Source organism: Netta rufina (genome assembly GCF_964035555.1).
Source record: "Netta rufina genome assembly, chromosome: 31".
Lineage (NCBI taxonomy): Eukaryota > Metazoa > Chordata > Aves > Anseriformes > Anatidae > Netta > Netta rufina.
This window is the reverse complement of record NC_140155.1, coordinates 1,256,560-1,281,330: the sequence shown is the minus strand read 5'-3', so window position 1 is coordinate 1,281,330 and position 24,771 is coordinate 1,256,560. Positions and strand designations below refer to the sequence as shown.

The 24,771-nt window shown below is 48.5% G+C and overlaps 1 protein-coding gene across 1 annotated transcript; it reads right to left on the bottom strand.

Moving 5' to 3' along the window:
- Positions 1-3,616: 3,616 nt before the first annotated feature.
- Positions 3,617-4,543, bottom strand: LOC311220406 (olfactory receptor 14C36-like; the record flags this gene model as incomplete). Its single annotated transcript, XM_084303920.1, has 1 exon — positions 3,617-4,543. One exon carries the CDS (start codon positions 4,541-4,543, stop codon positions 3,617-3,619), a length of 927 nt encoding a protein of 308 aa, XP_084160046.1.
- Positions 4,544-24,771: the final 20,228 nt, after the last annotated feature.

The window sequence follows — 24,771 nt, the reverse complement described above, 5'->3', positions numbered from 1 at the left end:
ATGAAAATTCACAGTCTTTGCACAAAGAAAATCACTCTGAACTGAAATGTTCTGGAGATGCTTGAGTTCCCTTGGAAATGCCTCAGTACCTAGGTGAGATGATTGTGGGATACAGGGATTTGCTTGAGCTTGAAGCAAGCGAACACCTCCATGGGGCACAAAAGCACCACTCATGGGCACCCCAGCAACTCCATAGGGCATGCATGAACATCCTTGGAACTCCCAAGAACCTCCCTACAGCCATCAAGCACCTCTCAGGAGAAGACACACATCTCCCTGGGATGCCCAGGATGTCCCTGAGTCACCCACAAACCTCCATGGACTCCTGAAGCCCCTCAGCCTGACACACCACATGTCTCTGGGGCACTCAAGCATCTCTTCAGAGCACCCAAGCTTATCCAAAGGGTAGACAAGAATCTTCCTGGAGGAACCAAGGACCTCCTTGGGGTAGCATGGCATTTCCACAAGGCACCCAGTCATCTTCCCAAGGGAAACCAGCACCTCTTTTGAGGCACCAAGCATCTCTGCACAACACTCAAACATCTCCCTTGGAGCAATCAGATATCTTCCTAGGACACAGGAGCATCTCCGCCAGGTTCCCAAGCACCTTCCTGCAGCACACAAACATCTTCCCAGGGCATCCAAGCATCTTCCCGGAACACTCAAGTAACTTCTTGGAACACCTACAAATGTCCCTAGGGGATCCTAGAATTTCCTGTGCAGTCCCCAGCAAGTTTCTGGACCTTGCCAAGGACCAATCCAAGGCACCTTGCATGTCCCTGAAAGCTCCAGGCATCTCCCTAGAGCAGCCAAGCATCACTGCAGGGCACTCAAGAATGAATATTTTAAGGTCTCAAGCATTCCACAGGAGCAGAAAAGGATTTCCAAGGGTGCTCAGGCATCTCCTCTGGGCACATAAGCAAATGCCTGGGCATATCAACACCTGACTGGAGCACCCATGATTCTGCCTTAGTCAATCCCAGTGTTCTCCCCAAGTCACCCAAGCATATCCCTGTGGCACAAATCACTTCCCTGGAACACCCGAGCACCCCATTGGAGTACCCACCAGCCTCCCCACCACACTCCAATCAAGATCTGACTGGAGAAACCAAGATATCCATAGGAACCCAAGCATATCCTGATGCAGTCAAGCATCACCCCAGAGCATCCAAGCACCTCCCAAGGCAGACATGCAGAGTCCCTTTTGTGCCCAAGGAAGAGGTTTGTATGATCAGGGAGAAAGATTTGTTTCTCCAGGGAGGATTTTGGGTGCTCCAGGGAGATGCTTGTGTGACTTTGTGAGATGTTTGTCTCCAGGGAGATGGTGGAGTGCTGTGGGGAGATGCCTGCACATTGGCATTTGTGTCCCCTGGGGGATGCCTGCATGCCTACAGATGCAGACTTGAATGACCCTTCTAGGTGCTTGTGCTACCCACAGAAGGGGTTTGGCCAGCTCCTCCACCAGTTCTCTCAGTACCCTCGGGTGGATCCCATCCGGCTCCATCGAATTGCGTACATCCAAGTGCTGTAGCAGGTCGCCAACCATTTTAGTTTTAGTTTCAAAACATTAGTCCTTATCTCATTATGACAGTCCCTGACAAAAGGTCCCTCCCCAGATTTTCTGTAAGTCCTCCTTTAGGTACTGGAAGGCTACTGTAGGGTTTCTCCAGGGTGAAAAGAACCATCTTTCTCAGCCTGTCTTCACTGAAAAAATACCCTGGCCTTCCTATCATCTTTTTGGCCTCTTCTAGACTCATTCTCATACTTCTGTGCCCTTCCTGAGCTTGGGCCCCAGAGGTGAATGCAGTACTCCATGTGGGGTCTCACAAGAGCAGAGTAGAGAAAAAGAATCACCTCCCTTGACCTGCTGGACAAAATTCCTTTGATGCTGCCCAGAAAACGTTTGGCTTTCTGGGCTGCAAGCACACATTGCCAGCACATGTGGAATTTCTCATCCACAAAAATGCCTACGTCCTTCTCCTCTCTATCTATCAGAGCTGCTCTCTATCCATTCTCCACCCAGCCTGCATTTGTGCTTGGGATTGCCCCAACCCAGTTGCAGAACCTTGTATTTGGCTTTTTTCAATGTCATGAGGTTCTCACAGACCCCTCTCAAATCTGTCAAGGCCCCTGTGGATGGCATCCCTTCCCTGCCACGTGTCAACTGCACCACCCAGCTTCGCGTCATCAGCAAACTCACTCAGACTGCACTCAATCACACTGTCTACGTACCAACAGATGTTGTACTACCAATGCTGTAAGCCCATTGGAGATGGCCACCAGAGTTGACGGGCACGATCTGCCCTCAGTGAAGCCATGTTGGCTGTCACCAACAGCCACTGGTTGGCTGTCACCACCAGTCCAGAAAGGCAGGGTAGCATGACATAGCAGAGAGGGATACTTGCAATGATCCTGTGCAAGAAGGGTGACAGAAATATCAAGGCAACACTGGGGCCAACCACCCAGAATAATGTCAGGGCTCTGGGAGGTCCCCATACCTGAGCTGGCCTCGTGCACTGCTCATCCACGCAGGGCTGGTCAGAGACACGAGTCCCTGCCTTGCACACACACACAGGCAGTGTACTGCAACACTTGCAGGGTCCCCCTGGCTCCTGCAGCCACTGCCAGAGGCTGGGAGGCACCTCAGCCCTGTGGAGAATCACCCTGCTCTGCCCTCTTCTAAGATGCCCCGAGGCATGAGGAATGGTCACAGGGTCCTTGGAGGTTCAAGGAGGCACATCCCAGAGCTGCATTCAGGTCTTGCACTTTGGCCTCCAGTTGCTGCATGGCCACACAACAGCACTAGCACTAAGATACAGGAGTGGCCAGGCCTTTCACAAGAGCTGCATTTAGGTCTTACACTTTGGATTAGTCAGTCTCTGACAGTGCTTTCCACCTGGCCTATTCTGTGCTATTCAGGCAGATGCCCCATGGATGTTACTCTCAGGATGAAGGGACCTAGAGACGCTGTCTGCCCCACTGGCCTTCGTGTCACCCCTAGGGATAGGTGATGGCCTTTGTGCTCAATCATCTTCCTCTGTGCCTGCTGGCAGCAGCAGCAGAGGTTGTCTGTTCCTGTGTCTCCCCTGCACATGGACAAGGCCCTGCCTCTGACTGCCTCCCACAGGGGGAAATGCTGTTTTGGAGGCCAGTTGTGTCACCCAAGTGCCGACTGCCTGTCCCTGCCTGCAGTCTCAGCACAGCCGCACAGCAGCTCTGGCATCAAGCTACAGGAGCAGCTGGGCCTTACACCACCAGCAGGGCTCAGGAGAGGGTGGCAGTGGCAGGAGAGCAGCTCTGGATGGACCAGAGTTAGTGCTCCCTGGCCGTACTGCTGGGCTACGGCTACTTTCTCCTCCAACTCTGCACATGGGCACTGCCACTGCAGTCACAGAAAAGGTCTCAGGAAGGATATAAGACGAAAGGATACTTTAATTGCTTTACATACAGAAGCAAAATGAAGAATTATATTTCTTTGTGGACAACATGTGATAGGATACAACAGGAAAACAAACAAACAAACAAACAAACAAAACAATTACATTAGACGGACAGGCTTCGCCTACCATAAGAAACATTATGAGTGACTTACAGACGAAGGCAGGCAGTATATTGCTCAAGAAAACCTGCCAGTCATCAGTTTCCACATGGCATTCTTGAGTTCCTGGTTCCTCATGCTGTAGATGAGGGGATTCACTGCTTGAGGCACCACCAAGTACAGAAATGCCAGAACAAGATCCAGGGGAGGGGAGGAAATTGATGGGGGCTTCAGGTGGGCAAACACAGTTGTGCTGAGAAAGAGGGAGACCACAGCCAGGTGAGGGAGGCACGTGGAAAAGGCTTTGTGCCGTCCCTGCTGCGAAGGGATCCTCAGCACAGCCCTGAAGATCTGCACGTAGGACAGTAAAATGAAAATAAAACACACCCCAAACAGAAAAGCAGTAACCGCAAGAACTTGAACTTCCCTTAGGTAGGAGTCTGAGCAGGAGAGCTTGAGGATCTTGGGGATTTCACAGAAGAACTGGTCCAGGGTATTGCCATTACAGAGAGGCAGTGAAAAAGTATTGACAGTGTGCATCACAGCATGGAGAAAGCCACTGCTCCAGGCAGCTGCTGCCATGGTGGCACAGGCTCTGCTGTCCAGGAGGCTCCCATAGTGCAGGGGCTTGCAGATGGCAATGTAGCGGTCATAGGCCATGACAGTGAGAAGAGAAAATTCTGCAATATTGAAAAAGATTAGCAGAAACATCTGTGCAACACATCCTGCATAGGAAATGGCCCTGGTACCCGAAAGGGAATTGGCCATGGCTTTGGGGATAGAGGTGGAGATGGAGCCCAGGTCAAGGAGGGCGAGGTTGAGGAGGAAGAAGTACATGGGGGTGTGGAGGACATGGTTGCAAGCTACAGCAGTGAAGATGAGGCCGTTTCCCAGGACGGCAGCCAGGTAGATGCCCAGGAAAAGCCCAAAGTGCAGGAGCTGCAGCTCCCATGTGTCTGCGAATGCCAGGAGGAGGAACTCAGTGATGGAGCTGCTGTTACACATTTACTATCTCTGAGCAAGGGAGCCTGTCCAAACGAAGCAAAGACAGTGCAAAATTTAATTTCTTCTCTGACCAAAATCCATTGCATGTCTCATAGAATACCCCACAAACACCACACTGCCTTATTGACTTCAGGAAGAGCTTTCTGCAGCTCCTTGGCTTACCTCTGGTTGCTGCTCTGAGGGTGCTACAACAAGCAGGGGGCTGTGCTGTGGATTCTGCAGCAGGCAGTCCTGGTCTACGGCATCATGTAAAAGAGAACCAGGAGTCATCTGAGAAGTCCACAGGCCAAGGACATCTCTCTGATCTCAGAACATGAGGAGAAGGTCAAATAATCCCTTAAGAAACAATAAAGGTGCCTCAAAGCGGCAGCAATGCTCAAGGAGCCTTAGTCTCTAATACAGATGTTACTACTCCACTACCATCCCTCTGCCTCAGCACGCAGTCAGAAAAATGGAAACAGAGACTGTAGAAATTGCATTGCCTTCAGGTAGCTCTTGCCTTGCAGTTCTACTGTGCAATGCCCTGCAGAGGTGTGGGGCTGTAAGCAGACTGCCCCACGCAGCAGACACTGGGCAGCAGCAGGACCCTGCCCTGCCCTGCCAGGGAGCATCCTTCCACCCACAGCTTCTCACCACAGCCCCTGGGCAGCTCCCCGGGCAGGCTGAGTGCTGAGCCTGGCAGGCAGCAGAGCCCCTGCCCCAGCACACAGCCCCTGGAGCACAGCAGGGACCCTGCTCTGCACCACAGCCCTGGACACCGCTGTCTCCATCTCTAGCTTCAGAGCCTGCAGCTGGCCCCAAGAGAAGGGAGCCCTCAGGCCCTGCATGCTGACCCTGCAGCACACAAGCCCTGCATGCCCTTCAACTCCAACACCGAGCGTCCTCCTGACAGCTCCCATCGGCTGAGGGCTGTGCCAGCTCCAGGAGAGCCTGGCGGGGTGCACAGCGGCATTGCCCTGCACCCAGAGACCTACCATGGGGAGGTGGCTGTGAAGATTTCTCCCCCAGCAAGCTCTTCCCCTGCATTTCCCCCCAGGATGCTCTGAACCTCATTCCCAGTTCTCTCCTTTCCCCGTGCCTGCTGCAGGCAGTGCCCCCAGCCCTGCTGCACCTTGCAGAGGAGATACTCCTGGACAGAGCTGTGTCTCTGCATTGCTGCCTGCTTGCCAGGAGCTCCGTCCCTCCATGCCATGAGCTGTCCCAGCTCAGCAGCACAGGCCCAGCCCAAGGCGTTTTACTGACCCTCCCGGTGGGTTTGGGCAAAGCCCAGGAGCCTCAGACACTGAGAGGAAATAGAAGACATTTCTCAAGTAGAGAATACAGATGCAAACACCAAAGCATCTCACGGCGTTAATGAGTCCCACTGAGGGACGTTCCTGACAAAGCCCCCCCATGGGCTTGTTAGAGCAGAAAAGTGCAAGCAGTGATGATGGGGATACCAGGCCAAGTAAAGGTGGTCTTGATGCTGAGGAAACCCTGGTGTGTCCCATGAAGTCCAACAGTCAGGCCCTGAGCCCAGCCTCTGGGAAGAGAGATCCTGTCCCTCCAGTGGGATTTAGGGCTCCTCCTGGATCAGTGCAATGTGGGTAAGGGCAATGCCAAGTACAAGGCTACAGAAGGACATCTCCTAGGCTCATGGAGGGGGATGAGGAGACATAGCAGGCAGTGAGCAACATAACAAAACTTCCTTGCAGAGCGGTAGCACTTTCCAGTCCCTGATAACTTGTTTGGTTTGGGCTTTATTAATTCTTTAAATGTTGCATATTGTAAACCTGGGCCTTGACTGATGTAACATGTGGTTTTTGTTTATTAGGCTACTGTGGTGCAGATATAAAATCCTTATGTACTGAAGCTGCACTGTTCTCTCTGCATCGACGCTATCCTCAGATCTATGCAAGGAGGGAGAGATTGTGACTAGACGTTAATTCTGTGAAAATAAAAGCAAAGGATATTGTATGGCTCTGAAGAAGGTTGTTCCAGCATCAAACAGGATTGTGGCTTCACCTGGACATGCACTGTCACTCATTTTTAAGAGGCAAGAACTTCAATGTTAATGCTAATGCTTCACTTTGTCATAGAAGGAGATCATGTTCGTCAAGCAGGACCTGCCTTTCATAAGCCCATGCTGACTGGGCCTGATTGTCTGCTTGCCCTGTAAGTGCTGCATGATGACACTCAAGATAATCTGTTCCATGAGTTTCCCTGGCACTGAGGTCAAACTGACAGGCCTATAGTTCCCTGGGTCTGCCCTCCAGCCCTTCTTGTAGATGGGCGTCATGTTTGCTAGCCGCCAGTTGACTGGGACCTCCCCTGATAGCTAAGGACTGCCAATAAATGATGGTAAGCTGCTTGGCCAGCTCCTCCGCCTCTTGTCTCAGTATCCTCGGGTGGATCCCATCTGGCCCATTTGTTATTCGTTTTTTTTTTTTTTGTTTGTTTGTTTGTTTGTTTTTTTGTTCCCCCCCCCCCCCCCCCATTGCTTTCTTCAGAAACTGTTGCACACTGTCATTGAGCTAACTCAGGGATCTGACATATTTCACTTGGAAAACGTATATGGCATGATTAATCAATGTATTTACAAACATTGGGAAGACTATGATAAAACCGATTTGGTAGAGGTAATTTTTCTTTTTGTTCTATAGCATTTTCTGTCACTGTTATACAGTATTTGTGCATTTTGGCTATCATGGTTATTTAGCGTTGCTCTTTAGTGGTTAGTTGTCTGAGTTGTCTGTGCCCAGACAACAACAAAAGCCAGACTTTCTCGTTTCAGTCTGGAAAATGTTTGTCTGTATTGCAAAACCATTGATGTATTTGGCATAACAGTTGGCAGTTTAAGCAGGAAAAAGCTTGAACTTGAAGGCAACAGGTCCACCCACACAGCCTTTTCAAAGCAGTTAACCTTAGTCTGTCAGTAGTTTTTCTTGAGAACCATTTTGGGGCTGGGAGGGCTATGAAGGGAAGGTGCTTTTCTAAGTCTTTCACTTCCTCTCTCTCCCTCTACAGCTAGTCAGTGCCACGATGAGGCGGTGGTACTGAAGTCTCCCCAGTGAGCTCCCCTCTGCCCTCAGTAATCCTTGAAGCACAAAGCCAGTGGCTCTGGGTGACCTCTGTCCTTCAATAAACCTTTCTCCTCCACCTCAGTCTTAGTGCTCGCAGCTGCATTTTGTGATATTCATTCATTCTCATGCTCTTTCCTACCAGGAAGAAAAGCACCTACATGTCGGAAGCCACCCCTCAAGCAGTCTTTGCGTACTTCTCTACTGCCTGGAGCCACCACAGCACAGGGCCAAAGGAGACCAGGTCTCTCAAACTGTTCATTTCATGTGCTTCTAGCCCTGAAGCCCACCTTGGCAGACCTCCCTTCCACACTCTCCAGTTTCTCTGCACTCCTGCAAAACCTGGAGCCGCACCCTGAGGTACACTGCTCCAGAGGTAGCCACAGCAGTACTGAGCCAAGGGGGATAACTCAAGTGATCCGGGTTGCCCATGCTGCCCCTAGTGCAGCCCTGTAAGGAGCTGGCCTTGCTCCCTGTCAGCATGTCCCACTGGCTCCTAAGGTGTCCTCGTAGAACCCAGGCCTTCTCCTCAGGGTCCCCCCTCAGCTGCTCATGTCCAACCCTGCCCTGATGGATGCAGGTATTCTGCCCCATGTGCAGCACTGGCCACGTCTCCTTGCCAACTTCAGGGGTTTCTGTTGGCTGAAGGCTGGAGATTCCCAAGGTCAATACCCCCTGCACTGAAGCTCCGTTTTGTCACCTGTTCATGGTTGGAACCACATAGCTCACCCTGATGGTCATGTTGCTCATAGGATAACAGCATGAGGAGTGTCAGGACTCTACAGGCACTGAAAGAGGTACTCATTTCGAGGAAATTCTGACCAGGGCAGGAATTACCATGAGAACCATCTCTGAAACACCCAATGACACTACAAAGCAAGCAAAGCCAGGACCAAACGGAATGAATGTTGGGCATGTTCTCTGCTAGGGTATTTTCTGGGAAAACATGCACCTGTACAGACACACATACAATATGCACCCCTCCAGCAGCTGGACTTGGACCCTCTGTCTAGCCAGGAGCTTGCCCCATCATCCCCTCCCATTCCCTAAACACACTAACTGTTTTGAGTCTCTCCTGTACACAATCACCAAACATTTGATGCTGGGAGACAGCAAGCTCCCACCATTTATCTGCCTCCTTCTCCTGTTGATTTTGGTCAGGAGTCCCTTCTCATTCATGCCAACCTCCTGCCACCTTTGGTTACTTCCTGTGTGTCAGGTTGGACCATTCATGAGCTTGACGAGGAGACGACAGACCAAGGAGAAATGGTTTGAATCCCAAAGAAGGGTAGATCCAGATTAAGTATGAGGAAGAAATTCTTTTCTTTTCAGGATGACAAGTCCTAGAAAGAGGCTGCCCAGGGAAACTGTGGATGCCCCATCCCAGAAAGTGTTCAAGGCCAGGTTGGTCAGGGCTTTGAGCAAGCAGGTCTAGTGGAAGGTATCCCTGCCCAAGGCACGGCTGTTGCATTTATAGAATCTTTATAGTCCCTTCCAGTATTCCATATCCCAAAGGAATCCTCCGTGCAGGTCCCTCAGCAGACCCTGCTCACCTCAACTCCTCTGCTTTGCCTTGGTCCCCTCTCTCAGCATCCTCAACTCTACCCTCTCACCTCTTTCAAATCCCTGAGCACTTCATGTGGAGTTCTTAGGATAAGGTCCTGCAGGTTACCTCACCTCACTGGCTCCTCAGTCACCCGTGTCAGCCAGATGTCATCAAGGAGCTCCCAAAGCCTCCTGGGTGGTTTGTGTAAGGGTACGCAGAAGTAGAGGGTCTGTCCTTCCAGGGTATCTGGTTAAGGGCCTCTTCCAGTGCACCAAGGGATTCTGATAAGGGAGACCGTGATGGGAGCCAGACCTGGTCAGTTGTGCCAATTGATAAGGAACGGGACTGAACATGGGGATGCTGATTCACACAAGGTGGTCTGACTGAGCAGTTCTAAACTGAAGTAGGAATTTGAAGGGGCATTAAAAAAAATAATGAGCAAGATGAGTATGAGACATGAGTGTGCTCAGGTGGCCAACAAGACCATCAGCTTCTTGGCTGGGATCAGAAATAGTGCGGCCATCAAGGCGAGGACAGTGACTGTGCCCCTGTACTCAGCTCTGGTGAGGCCGCACCTTGAATACTGTGCTCAGTTTTGGGCCCCTCACTACAAGAAGGACATGGACGTGCTTGAGCATGTCCAGAGAAGGACAACAAAGCTGGTGAGCGATCTGGAGAACAAGTCTTATGAGGAGCGGCTGAGGGAGCTGAGGTTGTTTAGCCTGGAGAAAAGGAGGCTCAGGGGTGACCTTATTGCTCTCACAACTCCCTCTTAAGGAGTTGTAGCAGGGAGAGGTTCGGTCTTTCTCCTAAGCAGCAAGCAACACGGGAAGAGGAAATGGCTTCAAGTTTCACCAGGGGAGGTATGGGGTGGATATGAGGGAAAATTTCTTCCCTGAAAGGCTTGTGAGGCCTTGGAAGAGGCTGCCCAGGGAAGCAGTTGAGTCACTGTCCCTGCAGCTATGCAGAAGTTGTGTAGATGTGGTGCTTGGGGATGTGGTTTGGTGGTAGACTTGGCGGCACTGGGTTAGTGCTTGGACTTCAGAAGACCTCAGAGGTCTTTTCCAGCCTAAACGATTCGACGATTCTATGATAATAAACAGAAGTGCTGAGACACGGACCTGACCAAGCAAGTATAGAGACAAGGACAAGACACAAACCATGAGGATCCTTCTTAACAGAAGAGTAAAGAAAGCAGCTTGAAATAGATCTTTTTATAAGAGAACTATCCAAGCTAGAGAAAGAGGAAAGCATATGTGTTCAACTTTAAACTTTCGAAAAATTAAAGGCTTGCTAAATATGGACAAGAAACACACAACGAAATACAACCACGATCACTTTTGATTAAAACTTCAAGAATTGTTTCTTCTTCATTACCAGTGAGGTTTATGGAATTTGCCAGAACTTTTTTGTTTTGTTTTGTTTTTCTGGGGGTGAATCTGTCAAATTCTTTTAAATTTAACTGTCACTGACAAACCTTTGAGTTCAAAGATATAGATACTGAGTGGTGCCCCAGTGGGCAGGAGGGCATTGGTGGCTGTCTGATTGAGGTGTCCTAGTGGGGCAGGGGAGCAGCTGTGGCTGTGTCAAGCAGGTGTCAAAGTGGACAGGAGGGTAGCGCTGCCTATGTCACCCAGGTGTCACAGTAGGCGGGGGGGCAGAGGTGCATGTGTCACCAAGGTGTCATAGTGGGGCTGTGACATGGCAGCCCAGTTGTGAAAAAGGGCCAGGGGTGCAGACAGGCCTCAGTTGGGATAGAAGCCACTGGTGGCAGAGGGCAGAGGGCAGAGCAGGGCAGGACAGGGAGGTGAGTGAGCAATGGCCAAAGTCCTGCTGCAGCCTGAGCAGGGGCTGGCTTTGAGCAGCCCCCACAGCACAAGGGGAACCAAGTGTCTGCTGCAGAAATGGTGTTGCAGACCTTCAGCCCAAGCGGTGATATGAAAGTTTTTGGGTGCGCTAGGAAGATGCTTGGGTACCCTGGGGAGATCCCTGGTTATTCCAGGAAGAGGCACGGGTTCTCCAGGGATAGGTTTTGGTGTCAAGGGAGGTGCTTGCTTACCCTGAGCTTACCCCCAGTCATGTGCTCCAGGAAGGTGTTGGATTCCTGGGGGAGATGCTTTGCAGGTCAACAAAGACGGGTGGTGTGCCCAGAAAGCTAGTTGCATGTTCCACCAAGATGGTTTAGGACTTCCAGGGAGATGCCTGAGTGACCTTGAGTGGGTCACTCAGGGTCCTTGAGGGGAGAACCTTGGGGTGCGGTCAGAATTTGCTTATGTGCCCTGGGGAGGGAGCTGCTTGTGTGCTCTGGGAATGTCCTTGGGCTCCCTAGGAAGATGCTCCTATTCCCCTGGGAGATACTTGGGTGCCCCAGTATGTGCCTGAGTACTGCACAGTAGTTTGTCTCCTCCAGGGAGGGTCCTGAGTGCTCCAGGAGTATTGTTGAGTTCCCTGGGCAGGTGTTTGTTTGTCCTGTTGAGATGCTTGAGTGCTCCAACAAGATTGCTGAGTACTCAATAACGATGCTTGGATGCTTCGGGGAGATGTTTCCTCAGGTGAGAAGCACTGTTTTTCTGGAAACAAGCTCGTGTCCCCCTGGGAGGTGCTTGTGGACCACAGGGAAGCACTGGGTGTCCCCAGGAAGATGCCTGGATGCCCCCGGTGGTGTTTGTGTGCCTTGAGGAGATGCTACAGTGCACAAAGGAGATGCTTGGGTACTCCAGAGACATGCCTGGGTGCCTCTGTGTTAGAAAAGCACCTTCCCTTCATAGCCCTCCCAGCCCCAAAATGGTTCTCAAGAAAAACTACTGACAGACTAAGATTAACTGCTTTGAAAAGGCTGTGTGGGTGGACCTGTTGCCTTCAAGTTCAAGCTTTTTCCTGCTGAAACTGCCAACAATTATGCCAAATATATCAATGGTTTTGCAATACAGACAAACATTTTCCAGACTGAAACGAGAAAGTCTGACTTTTGTTGTTGTCTGGGCACAGACAACTAAGCAGTAAAGAGCAACGCTAAATAACCATGATAGCCAGAATGCACAAATACTGCGTAGCAGTGACAGAAAATGCAAAATACAAAAAGAAAAATTACCTCTACCAAATCGGTTTTGTCATGGTCTTCCCAGTGTTTGTAAATACGTTAATTAATCATGCCATATACTTTTTCCAAGTGAAATATGTCAGATCCCTTAGTTAGATCAATGACAGTGTGCAACAGTTTCTGAAGAAAACAATGGGAAAAAAATAAACAAACAAAAAACAACTTTACAAGAGCACGAGATCTTTTGAATACATGTACACTCTTTATGTTTCCTGAGGTTAAACAGTAACATGGCACGTTCAAATATCACCTCTAAGAAACAGCTGTAGAATTACATCTCAATGAAGGGATTGTACAATACACTGATAAAGTAATGGCATTCACCATATCCAAGACCACTTACTTTGTATTTACTTACCTTGCTGTCCTTTAGTTAGAACCTTTATGGCTATAGAAGGAAGAGAAAGGCTTCAGTAGACAAGTGAGGGTTTTTTGCTGAGTTTTTATTTCTGTACAAAATATTAGGTGTCTGAAGTAGCTAGTACTTCTCGGGTTTCCTCCATTATTCATTTTCTAGTCGCAAAAGGCAGGTAAGCAATTTCAATACTTATTTTAGAAGGAATTTATAGCCAGCATAAAAACTTCTGGAGAAATGTTCGCACTTTCAAAGCAGTTGACAATAAACACATCTAGGTAAGACCCATTCTCTCCCCCAATAACTGAGACAAATAACCAGAATGAGAACAGCGTGCTCCTGTTTTGAACACCTTCCTTTAATTTAAACTCTCAGAAGTCAACCGAGTTATGCATGTACTTTTACTACAGTTTGTTTAGGAATACAACTAAAAATTGATTTCAAAGTTACTTGAGCAGAAATTGGAACTCAGCTTTCCAGCTCGGAAAGCTTTGGTCTATATGAAGAAAGAAACTGACTTTTTTATTATAGCTTTTCAATTCTCTAACAAATTGCATTATTAGCAGTTTACCCAGCAGAGCATGAAATTGCAGACTGTCAGAAAAACTCTCTTCAGTCAAAATATCTTTTTGTCATTTATATTTCAAGCACTGCATATTCTTGACTAAGCCACTTTGTAGCCATCAGAATTATTGTCTTAAGTGAATTTACTAATTGCATGCATGACAGGGGGTCAAAGTTGCTTGCTTGACTGAGAAAAAACCTTAAGTAAATGCTTTCACAGCATTCTTTTTCTCTAAGCAAATTTTAAGAGATTTGTTAGGGTGGCTGAATAATAACAGTATGCATTTAAGAAAGAACAGCATTTTGATGCTGAAAGCATTCCTAAATTAACAAGAAACTGAAGAAATAGGAAGCAATGTATTGACAGAAATACCTCTTCTGGAAGATCTGAGTGACACACATCAGATGTAGCAAGCAGCAAAACTGGAGAAAATGCTGGAATGTAGTAGAGTTAGAAAAGTAAGTTTCAAGGCAGGTCCAACGTTGTTCCACCACAAATGGATATCTGGGACATAAATTATGGTTGGTGCTGTCTTATGAGCTTTTCGGATCAATTAGTGAAAAGGAAAGCTTGGATGAGAAAACTAAAACACGTAGAATAGCCTGTTAAGACATAACGATCCAGTCATGTAGCGGGTCTGTCCTTACTTTTGTGGCTCTCAAATGTTTTTACTAAAGGTAAACATATTTTAAGACAGTGATACCAAACAAGAAAAAGGATTTCCTGCCTAAATGTAAAAACACCAAATCTGTTTATGTTTATTTTTTCAAGTTAAAAGCATCAGTGTGCAGATGCAAATTTTATGAATTTTAATGCTTTTATTGCACAGACTGCAATGGCACAAGTTGTATATGTACATGTAAAAACAAAACAGAAGCCCCCAAACCTTGGTTGCTCTACAAACAGAATAAGAAACAAGGCTACAAAAGGTACACGACATGCAGTCTGATACAGAGCCATTTACTGGGAGCACAGTCTTATGAGACAATGAAGGCCTCGATGTCCACCAGTGCTGGTCACTCTTTAAGCGATGCCTCCTAGAAGCACAAGATCAGGCAATTCCTAAATATCGCAAGTCAGGCAGGCGGGGCAGGAGGCCGGCGTGGCTGACCAGGAACGTTCTAATGGAGATTAGGCGGAAACAGAGAGTGTTTCGCTACTGGAAGGAGGGCCAGGCGTCATGGAAAGAATACAGGGATGCTGTTCGTGTTTGTAGGGAGAAAGTTCGTGTGGCCAAAGCACAGCTAGAGTTGAAGCTGGCTGTGTCTGTGAGAGAAAATAAAAAGGGTTTTTTTAGATATGTAAATGGAAAAAGGAGAACTAAAGAATACATAGGGCCGCTCCTTGATAGGGAAGGTCTCCTCACAGACGATGACATAGGCAAAGCAGAGACGCTTAACGCCTTCTTTGCCTCTGTCTTCAATGCCGATGATGGGCTTCGGGACCCAGGGTGCCCTGAGCTGGAGGACCGGGACGGTGGGGATGACAAACTCCCAACTGACCCTGAACGTGTGCGGGATTTGCTACTCCACCTGGATCCCTACAAGTCCATGGGTCCGGATGGGATTCATCCCCGGGTGCTGAAAGAGCTGGCGGACGTCATCGCGGAACCTCTTTCAATTATTTTTCAACGATCCTGGGAATTTGGAGAGGTCCCAGTAGACTGGAAGCTGGCAAATGTTGTGCCGATTTTCAAGAAGGGTCAGAAAGAAGACCCTAGCAATTACAGGCCTGTCAGTCTCACGTCAGTGCCTGGTAAAATCATGGAGAAGTTGGTTCTCGAACTTATTGAGGCGCACCTGGGGGACAAAGCAGTCATTGGTCCCAGCCAGCATGGGTTTGTGAAGGGTAGGTCCTGCCTAACTAACCTGATTTCCTTTTATGATAAGATCACCCGTATGGTGGACCAAGGGAAACCAGCTGATGTGATTTTTTTGGACTTCAGCAAGGCTTTTGACACGCTTTCCCATAGGATCCTACTGGACAAAATGTCCACCATACAGCTAAATAAAAACATCATACGATGGGTGAGCAATTGGCTAACGGGCAGGGCCCAAAGGGTTATGGTAAATGGGGCTGCGTCAGGCTGGCGGGCGGTCACCAGTGGGGTCCCTCAAGGCTCCATTTTAGGGCCGGTACTTTTCAATATTTTTATAAACGATCTGGATGTAGGAATAGAGGGTATTTTGAGCAAGTTTGCTGATGACACCAAACTTGGAGGAGTTGTGGACTCAAATGAGGGCGTAAAGGCCTTACAGAGGGATCTGGACAGGTTGGAGAGCTGGGCGATCACCAACCGCATGAAGTTCAATAAGAGCAAGTGCCGGGTCCTGCACCTGGGACGGGGAAACCCTGGCTGCATGTACAGACTGGGCGATGAGACGCTGGAGAGCAGCCTAGAAGAGAGGGATCTGGGGGTCGTGGTAGACAGCAAGTTGAATATGAGCCAGCAGTGTGCCCTGGCAGCCAGGAGGGCCAATCGTGTCCTGGGGTGCATCAAGCACGGCATCGCTAGTAGGTCAAGGGAGGTGACTGTCCCGCTCTACTCTGCGCTGGTGCGGCCTCACCTCGAGTACTGTGTGCAGTTCTGGGCACCACAGTATAAAAAGGACATGAAACTGTTGGAAAGTGTCCGGAGGAGGGCTACGAAGATGGTGAAAGGCCTTGAGGGGAAGACGTACGAAGAACGGCTGAGGTCACTGGGCCTGTTCAGCCTGGAGAAGAGGAGGCTGAGGGGAGACCTCATCACAGTCTACAACTTCCTCGTAAGGGGGTGTCGAGAGGCAGGAGACCTTTTCTCCATTAACACTAGTGACAGGACCCGCGGGAACGGGGTTAAGCTGAGGCAGGGGAAATTTAGGCTGGACGTCAGGAGGGGGTTCTTCACAGAGAGGGTGGTTGCACACTGGAACAGGCTCCCCAGGGAAGTGGTGACTGCACCGAGCCTGTCTGAATTTAAGAAGAGATTGGACTGTGCACTTAGGCACATGGTCTGAACTTTTGGGTAGACCTGTGCGGTGTCAAGAGTTGGACTTGATGATCCTTAAGGGTCCCTTCCAACTCAGGATATTCTATGATTCTATGATTCTATAATGAAAACTACTTTCTGGATCTCACTGAGATGAGCAGCATTTCTTTCCACATAGAGAGGCCTATTAGCAGCACCTCCCTGCTTTCTGAGCTGCTAGCAACATCCTCCATTTGGTATGGAAAATGTGGATGTGTACTACATCCATATTGTTTATGGTTTTATCTAAAAGAAAAGTGGATTTTCAGACAGAAGCAAACATAACAGCACATGAAGACAAGGCCACCTCCATTACCAATGAATTTTGCTTTCCTTACTTGCAACTCAATCGATCCTTTGCATACAGTCAATGAATCCTATGAGAATAAAAAGAAAAAAGATACCTGTCCGCATACTTATTCTGGTGGTGCAATGATTGTAAACAGAAAGGATAGGTCCAGGGTGTGAATGGGAAACTTCTCCAAAGAATGCAACGCTGCAGGTGCCAAATAAGAAACCACATCCATATCCCACTTTTCCTACTATTAGCAGATGGGGCCAACATGATGTCAGTTTGTAGTAAGCGCTCCTAGAACAAGAGTCATAAGAAAAACAAGTTTAGAAATGAGGTGCTGAATAGACACATAGATGTTCCAAGTACTTTTCCTATACACTTCCTCCCTCTCCCCCTCCCCCAAAATAAATAAATAAATAAATAAAAAATCTCCATATTCCAGCAATAAGCTCTTCTGTGATCAGCAAGACTATCAAAGCCCATTCTCTTACAATCTTGTACCATACCTCCCCCTAAGAAATCCTGCCCATCTCTATCATGTCAGCTATTCATTTGGATGGGGCAAGTAATGACTCCTCAGGCGTACACACGGACCGTCTAACCGAATACATAGACAACAACTGGTCTGCTACCTCAAATGGGGAGCACAGCAACTTTCCCAGCACACACCAATCTGGATTTCATCACTTCCTGTATACACCAGTCTTCAGAAGGTCTCAAGTTTAAGTGCCTGAGAGATCTCTACATCTGTCAAGTTTAGCTAAAATGTGGCCCTAGTTACTGGAGAATATAGCAAGAAAGGAGCAGAACAGCTTTTCTAGACAAAAAATATGTGTGGGCACTGAACCACACGGGCCATATCTAAAGCAGCACACAACTGGATTGGTTAAATGACAGCAGTACATTAAATACATGTAAGATTTCCAGTTATTCAGTCATTCTAATTGTTTCATCTTCTTCCCTTACGTTTCCTATTCTTTACTAAAGCAAGATTGTGACCTAATAGCCTGGCAATCTTGCTTTTCTCCTAGGAAATACATATGCAAGGAGCATTTGCCTTTTTCCCACTACAGTAAACCTGTACCTTTACTGGCTGAAATCAAAGATGCTTGAGAGTTAACTTTGCCCAAAAGGACAGAACATTTTCTGGACAGCACAGCAAGAGAAATTGAGAAAAATAACTGACCCGACTGTGACAACATAATCTAACTTTCCAGCCGTGGGCTTACATGACTTCCGCATTAAAATACCAGAAGATAACACAACTTAGTGGCTTAATGGTAACAAATAAAGACACCATTTGAATTCTTCTCAAGGTGTTTTAACAAGCCATTTCTCAGTTTTCTTTCTGCTACAGAATTCACTACTGGCTTAACAGTCCTGGAAAACAGAAGGGCAAAAGGTGGCAACACAAATTCAGAAAGTTGGTTATTTTTAGCTAAAAGCTCTGCATGCAGAAATATCTTCTGCACAGCTTGTAAAATATTCACTACTCAATTTTCAAAAAGTGTCTTAAAAATGAGCGACAGTGCATGTCCAGGTGAAGCCACAATCCTGTTTTTTCTGGAACAACCTCCTTCAGAGCCATAGAATATCCTTTGCTTTTATTTTCATAGAATTAACGTCTAGTCACAATCTCTCCCTCCTTGCATAGATCTGAGGATAGTGTTGATGCAGAGAGCACAGCGCAGCTTCAGTACATAAGGATTTTATATCTGCACCACAGTAGCCTAATAAACAAAAACCACATGTTACATCAGTCAAGGCCCAGGTCTACAATACGCAACATTTAAAGAATTTGCAAAGCCCAAACCAAACAAGTTATCAGGGACTGGAAAGTGCTACCGCTCTGCAAGGAAGTTTTGTTATGTTGCTCACTGCCTGCTATCCTGTGCTTATGAAGCTGAAGCAGACTGCTCATCAAAACTACACTCTTGAGGAAGATGCCCCAAAACTATTCGGTGTTCTCAGACAAGAGGAATGACAACAAAAATAGATGAAAACTTCTAACGCTGATTGATATGAAGGCATGCCAGCTGTCTCACTGACTAGTTGTGCAGCAAGGCACAAGAGCTTGGGTACTGCCTCGTACAAGCTAAGATTCTTTAGAACTTAGTCACAAGCATTAATCCATTTTGTGTTCAGTCTTACCAATGCATTTCTCAGCTTGCTCATTGAGCAACAGGTCCGGTGGCTTAGGGATCAGGTCACAAGTATGAATCTTGAAAATTTCTTTTCTAGCCTGGAAACAAAATCATTGCATTTTAGCTTGTCCTAAGTTTTGCTTAAAAATACCAACAAAAGCAAACAAACCAAAAATCAACAACAACAACAACAAAAAAGAACAACCCTCCCTCAAAACCCCTCATATATTAGCACAGTTTTCTTATTTGCTAAACTTTTGTCCTGGTTTCAGTTAGCACAGAATTAATTTTCTTCCTAGTAGCTGGTGGAATGCTGTGTTTTGGCTTAAAATGAGAAGAGTGCTGATAACACCGCGATGCTTTAATTGTTGCAGAGCAGTGCTTATACTAAGCCAAGGACATCTCAGCCTTTGCTCTGTCCTGCCAACGGGCAGGCTGGGGGGTGCAGTAAGAGCTGGGAGGGGACAGACCCAGGACAGGTGACCCAAACTAGCCAAAGGGGTATTCCATACCATCTGACGTCATGCTAAACAATATATAGGGGTGGCTAGCCGGGGGGAGGGGGCCGGACTGCTCGGGGTTAGGCTGGGCATCGGTCAGCGGGTGGTGAGCAATTGCATTGTGCATCACTTGTTTGTACATACTATTATTACTTTCGTATTATCCCCATTGTATCATCATTATTATTATTGTTATTATTATTTTTGTTATTTTTTTTTTTCCTGTCTTATTAAACTGTCTTTATCTCAACTCACGGGCTTCACTTTCCATTTCTCTCCCCCGTCCCAGAGAGGGAGGGGGGAGGGTGAGCGAACGGCTGCGTGGTGTTTAGCTGCCGGTCGGGTTAAACCACGACAGTCTTTTTGGCGCCCAACGTGGGGCCCGAAAGGTTGAGATAACGGCAGATCTGATCAGAGTGTGTTAAACTAAAATTGGTGTAAGGATTAGACCTGCTTAATAGTCACTTGTCATGATGCTGATTGCTTTAATCACAACTCTGCTGCGCCTGTTTTCCAAATTGAGTATTATAGTACATTATTTTCCGTATTTGCTCTCTGTAGTGTTGTTTCTCCTCTCCGGGCCCTGGTTTCAGACCATTATGGTACTAAGTGTTATAGCAATGGCTTATGAGACGATAAGATATCTGGTCATGACTCTAACTTGGTATTTATACTCAGTAACATCGTGGACTCTGTACTTTGGAAACAGCATCTTGGGAACTATTAGCAATTATACCTATTGTTTTTCTCCATTAGAGAGTCAATCTGTGGAGGGGAAAGGGGAGGATATTTTTCCTTACTTGCTTACTCTCCCTTTCTCCTTCACCACCCCTGTATCCTCCTGGGTCACTCTGCCTTCCTCCTTCACCACCCTCTTATCCCCTGAGCTTGTCACAATAGCTCTCCAAGATATTGAATATTTCTGGAATACTCAGAATACCATAGTCTTGTTGTTCTGCCTCATGAATGCACTTCAGATTCTGCTTAAAGTTAAACAACTACTTATGAAGCTCATCCGGAGATCTGCCCGGAGGCAGTATAGTTGTGGGTGGCAGGGAGTATGGGTGGATATGGGCAGGCATCTAGAGCAGTTGGCACCCCCAGTGTGTTGGAAATTCACCCCTGAACAATGGCAAAATCCTCAAAAACTGGCAGAATGCTTGAAAAAAAGGTGTAATGATTCTGGCAGTTCCAAAGTAACACAAATCATTGTAACGTGCTGGGGCCTGGCTCATGCCTATCGAGCTGCCATTGATACTGCTGTCAACTTAGTGACAGACCCTGCGGCCACTCCAAACCCTGTGACAGATCCAACGGCCACTGTGACCCCTACGGTGGATTCTGCAGCCGCTCCAGTCCCAGCTCCTGCAGCCGCTCCAGTCCCAGCTCCTGCAGCCGCTCCAGCTCCAGCTCCTGCAGCCGCTCCAGTCCCAGCTCCTGCAGCCGCTCCAGTCCCAGCTCCTGCAGCTGCTCCAGTCCCAGTTCCTGCAGTCGCTCCAGTTCCAGCTCCGGCCGCTACTCCAGTCCCAGTTCCTGCAACTGCTCCAGCTCCAGCTCCTGAAGCCGCTCCAGCTCCAGCTCCTGCAGCTGCTCCAGTCCCAGTTCCTGCAGTCGCTCCAGTTCCAGCTCCGGCCGCTACTCCAGTCCCAGTTCCTGCAACTGCTCCAGTCCCAGCTCCTGAAGCCGCTCCAGCTCCAGCTCCTGAAGCCGCTCCAGCTCCAGCTCCTACTGCTGCTCCAGTCCCAGCTCCTGCAACTGCTCCAGCTCCAGCTCCAGCTCCTGTAGCCGCTACAGCTCCGGTTCCTGCAACTGCTCCAGCTCCTGTAGCCGCTCCAGCTCCTGTGGCCGTGTCAGAGAAACGAGCTGTAGCAGTGCAAGTTGACCCTGCAGAGGGCATTCCAACCCCTGTGGCAGACCCTGTAACAAAGTCAGAGAAACGAGCAGTAGCAGTGCAAGCTGCCCCTGTAGAGAAGGTGAAAATATGGTACAGAAATTCAAGTCGTTTAGAACGCAGAGAGTCTTCTGCCAATCCAGGTAAGGCTTCTGCCAAAACTAAGTATAGAGATGACGAAGATGATGACGACGCTGGGCCGTCAAGGATTCAGGAGGAGGAAGATGAGGATGCCGAAAGAGCAACAGTAACTACCCGAAGCCTAAACGAGCGCGAGCTACGAGATGTGCGAAAAGATTTTGGTCGCTGTATAGGTGAGCAGCTTGTCACCTGGCTGCTCCGGTGCTGGGACTCTGGAGCCAATTGTGTGGAATTAGACGGCAGGGAAGCCAAGCGGCTGGGATCCCTTGCTCGAGACGCCGGCATTGACAAAGCAATTGCAGATGGAGCACGACCCACCAGCCTCTGGAGGCGTCTCCTCTCAGCTGTGAGGGAAAGGTATCCCTTCAAGGAAGATATTTTATGTCTACCAGGCAAGTGGACCACTATGGAGAAGGGAATCCAGTACCTGAGGGAATTAGCCGTACGGGAAGTGATTTATGAGGATCCAGACCTCAAACAAACATCCACAGATCCAGATGAAGTCAAGTGTACACGACCCATGTGGCGGAAGTTTGTACGGAGTGCACCATCATCATATGCCAGCTCATTGGCAATAATGGCCTGGAAAGAGGATGAGGAACCCACAGTGGGTGAAGCGGCTAAACAACTCCGGCAGTACGAAGAAAGTCTCTCCTCTTCCTTACAGGCCTGCGTCTCAGCTGTGGAGAAACTTTCTGAAAAGGTTCACCAACTTGAAGAGAATCTATTGTCCTCCCCACCTGAACCAACCAGTGCCCACCGACCAAAGGAGAACACTTGGGAGAAACTTTCTGAAAAGGTTCACCAACTTGAAGAGAGATTATTCTCCTTCGCACCTGTACAAAGCAGTGTCTCAGCTGTCAGGGGTAGGCGTTCACCCACACAAGGAAGACGATATGGTGGGTACTCACCCCGTGCCACCCTGTGGTTTTACTTACGAGACCATGGAGAGGACATGAGAAAGTGGGATGGAAAATCTACCGCGACCCTAGAGGCACGGGTACGTGAGTTGCAAAAGAAAACAATCAGGAAAAAGGGATTCTCCGAAAAGTTTGCTGCTCCAACTTCCAGCAGACAGTCCTTCAAACACAGAAACGAGGAAGATTCTGACCAGGATTAGGGGGGCCCTGCCTCCAGCCAGGGGGAGGAAAGGGACAATCGAGTTTATTGGACTGTGTGGATTCGATGGCCTGGCACATCACGCGCACAGAAGTATAAGGCTTTAGTAGACACCGGTGCACAATGTACTATAATGCCATCGAGCTATAAAGGACCAGAGCCCATCTATATTTGTGGAGTGACAGGGGGATCTCAGCAGTTGACTGTATTGGAGGCTGAAGTGAGTCTGACTGGGAATGAGTGGGAAAAGCACCGCATTGTGACTGGTCCGGATGCTCCATGTATCCTTGGCATAGACTATCTTAGAAGAGGATACTGCAAGGACCCAAAACGGTTCCGGTGGGCTTTTGGTATTGCTGCCTTAGAGACAGAGGGCATTAAACAATTATCTACCTTGCCTGGTCTCTCAGAGGACCCCTCTGTTGTGGGGTTGCTGAGGGTCGAAGAACAGCAAGTGCCAATTGCTACCACAACTGTGCACCGGCGGCAATATCGCACCAACCGAGACTCCCTGATTCCCATCCATAAGCTAATTCGTCAATTGGAGAGCCAAGAAGTGATCAGCAAGACTCATTCACCTTTCAATAGTCCCATATGGCCAGTGCGAAAGTCTAATGGCGAGTGGAGACTAACAGTGGACTATCGCGGCCTGAACGAAGTCACGCCACCACTGAGTGCTGCAGTGCCGGACATGCTGGAACTTCAGTATGAACTTGAATCGAAGGCAGCCAAGTGGTACGCCACAATTGATATCGCTAATGCATTTTTCTCCATCCCTCTAGCAGCAGAGTGCAGGCCACAATTTGCCTTCACTTGGAGGGGAGTCCAATATACTTGGAATAGGCTGCCCCAGGGGTGGAAACACAGCCCTACCATTTGCCATGGGCTGATCCAGTCTGCACTAGAGCAGGGGGAAGCTCCTGAACACCTGCAGTACATCGATGACATTATTGTGTGGGGTGACACAGCAGAGGAAGTTTTCGAGAAAGGGAAGAAAATAGTCCAAATCCTTCTGAAAGCCGGTTTTGCCATAAAACAAAATAAAGTCAAAGGACCTGCACGGGAGATCCAGTTTTTAGGAATAAAATGGCAAGATGGACGTCGTCAAATCCCAATGGATGTGATCAACAAAATAACAGCTATGTCTCCACCAACTAACAAAAAAGAAACACAGACTTTCCTAGGTGTTGTGGGGTTTTGGAGAATGCACATCCCAAATTACAGTCTGATTGTAAACCCACTCTACCAAGTAACTCGCAAGAAGAATGAGTTTGAATGGGGCCCTGAACAACGACAAGCCTTTGAACAAATCAAGCAGGAAATAGTCCATGCAGTAGCCCTTGGGCCAGTTCGAACAGGACCAGATGTAAAGAATGTGCTCTACACTGCAGCCGGGGAGAACGGCCCCACCTGGAGCCTCTGGCAGAAAGAACCTGGAGAAACTCGAGGTCGGCCTCTGGGGTTTTGGAGTCGGGGATACAGAGGATCTGAGGCCCGCTATACTCCAACTGAAAAGGAGATATTGGCAGCATATGAAGGAGTTCGATCTGCTTCGGAGGTGGTCGGTACTGAAGCGCAGCTCCTCCTAGCACCCCGATTACCGGTACTAGGCTGGATGTTCAAGGGAAGGGTCCCCTCTACGCATCATGCAACTGATGCTACATGGAGCAAGTGGGTTGCACTGATTACTCAGCGGGCTCGAATAGGAAACCCCAGTCGCCCAGGAATATTGGAAGTGATCATGGACTGGCCAGAAGGCAAATACTTTGGGATATCATCAGAGGAGGAGGTGGGTCGTGCTGAAGAAGCCCCACTGTACAACCAGTTGCCAGAGAATGAAAAGAAATATGCCCTGTTCACTGATGGGTCCTGTCGTATTGTGGGGAAGCATCGGAGATGGAAGGCTGCTGTATGGAGTCCTACGCGACGAGTTGCAGAAGCTGCTGAGGGAGAAGGTGAATCGAGTCAGTTTGCAGAAGTGAAAGCCATTCAGCTGGCTTTAGACATTGCTGAACGAGAAAAATGGCCAGTTCTCTATCTCTACACCGATTCATGGATGGTAGCAAATGCCCTGTGGGGATGGTTACAGCAATGGAAGCAAAACAACTGGCAGCGTAGGGGCAAACCTATCTGGGTTGCTGCATTGTGGCAAGATATTGCTGCTCGGGTAGAGAACCTGGCTGTGAAAGTACGCCACGTAGATGCTCATGTGCCCAAGAATCGGGCTACTGAAGAACATCAAAACAACCAGCAGGTGGATCAGGCTGCTAAGATTGAAGTAGCTCAGGTGGACCTGGATTGGCAGCATAAAGGTGAATTATTTATAGCCCGATGGGCCCATGACACCTCAGGCCATCAAGGTAGAGATGCAACATACAGATGGGCTCGTGATCGAGGGGTGGACTTGACCATGGACGCTATAGCACAGGTTATTCATGACTGTGAAACATGTGCTGCAATCAAGCAAGCCAAACGGTCAAAGCCTCTTTGGTATGGAGGACGATGG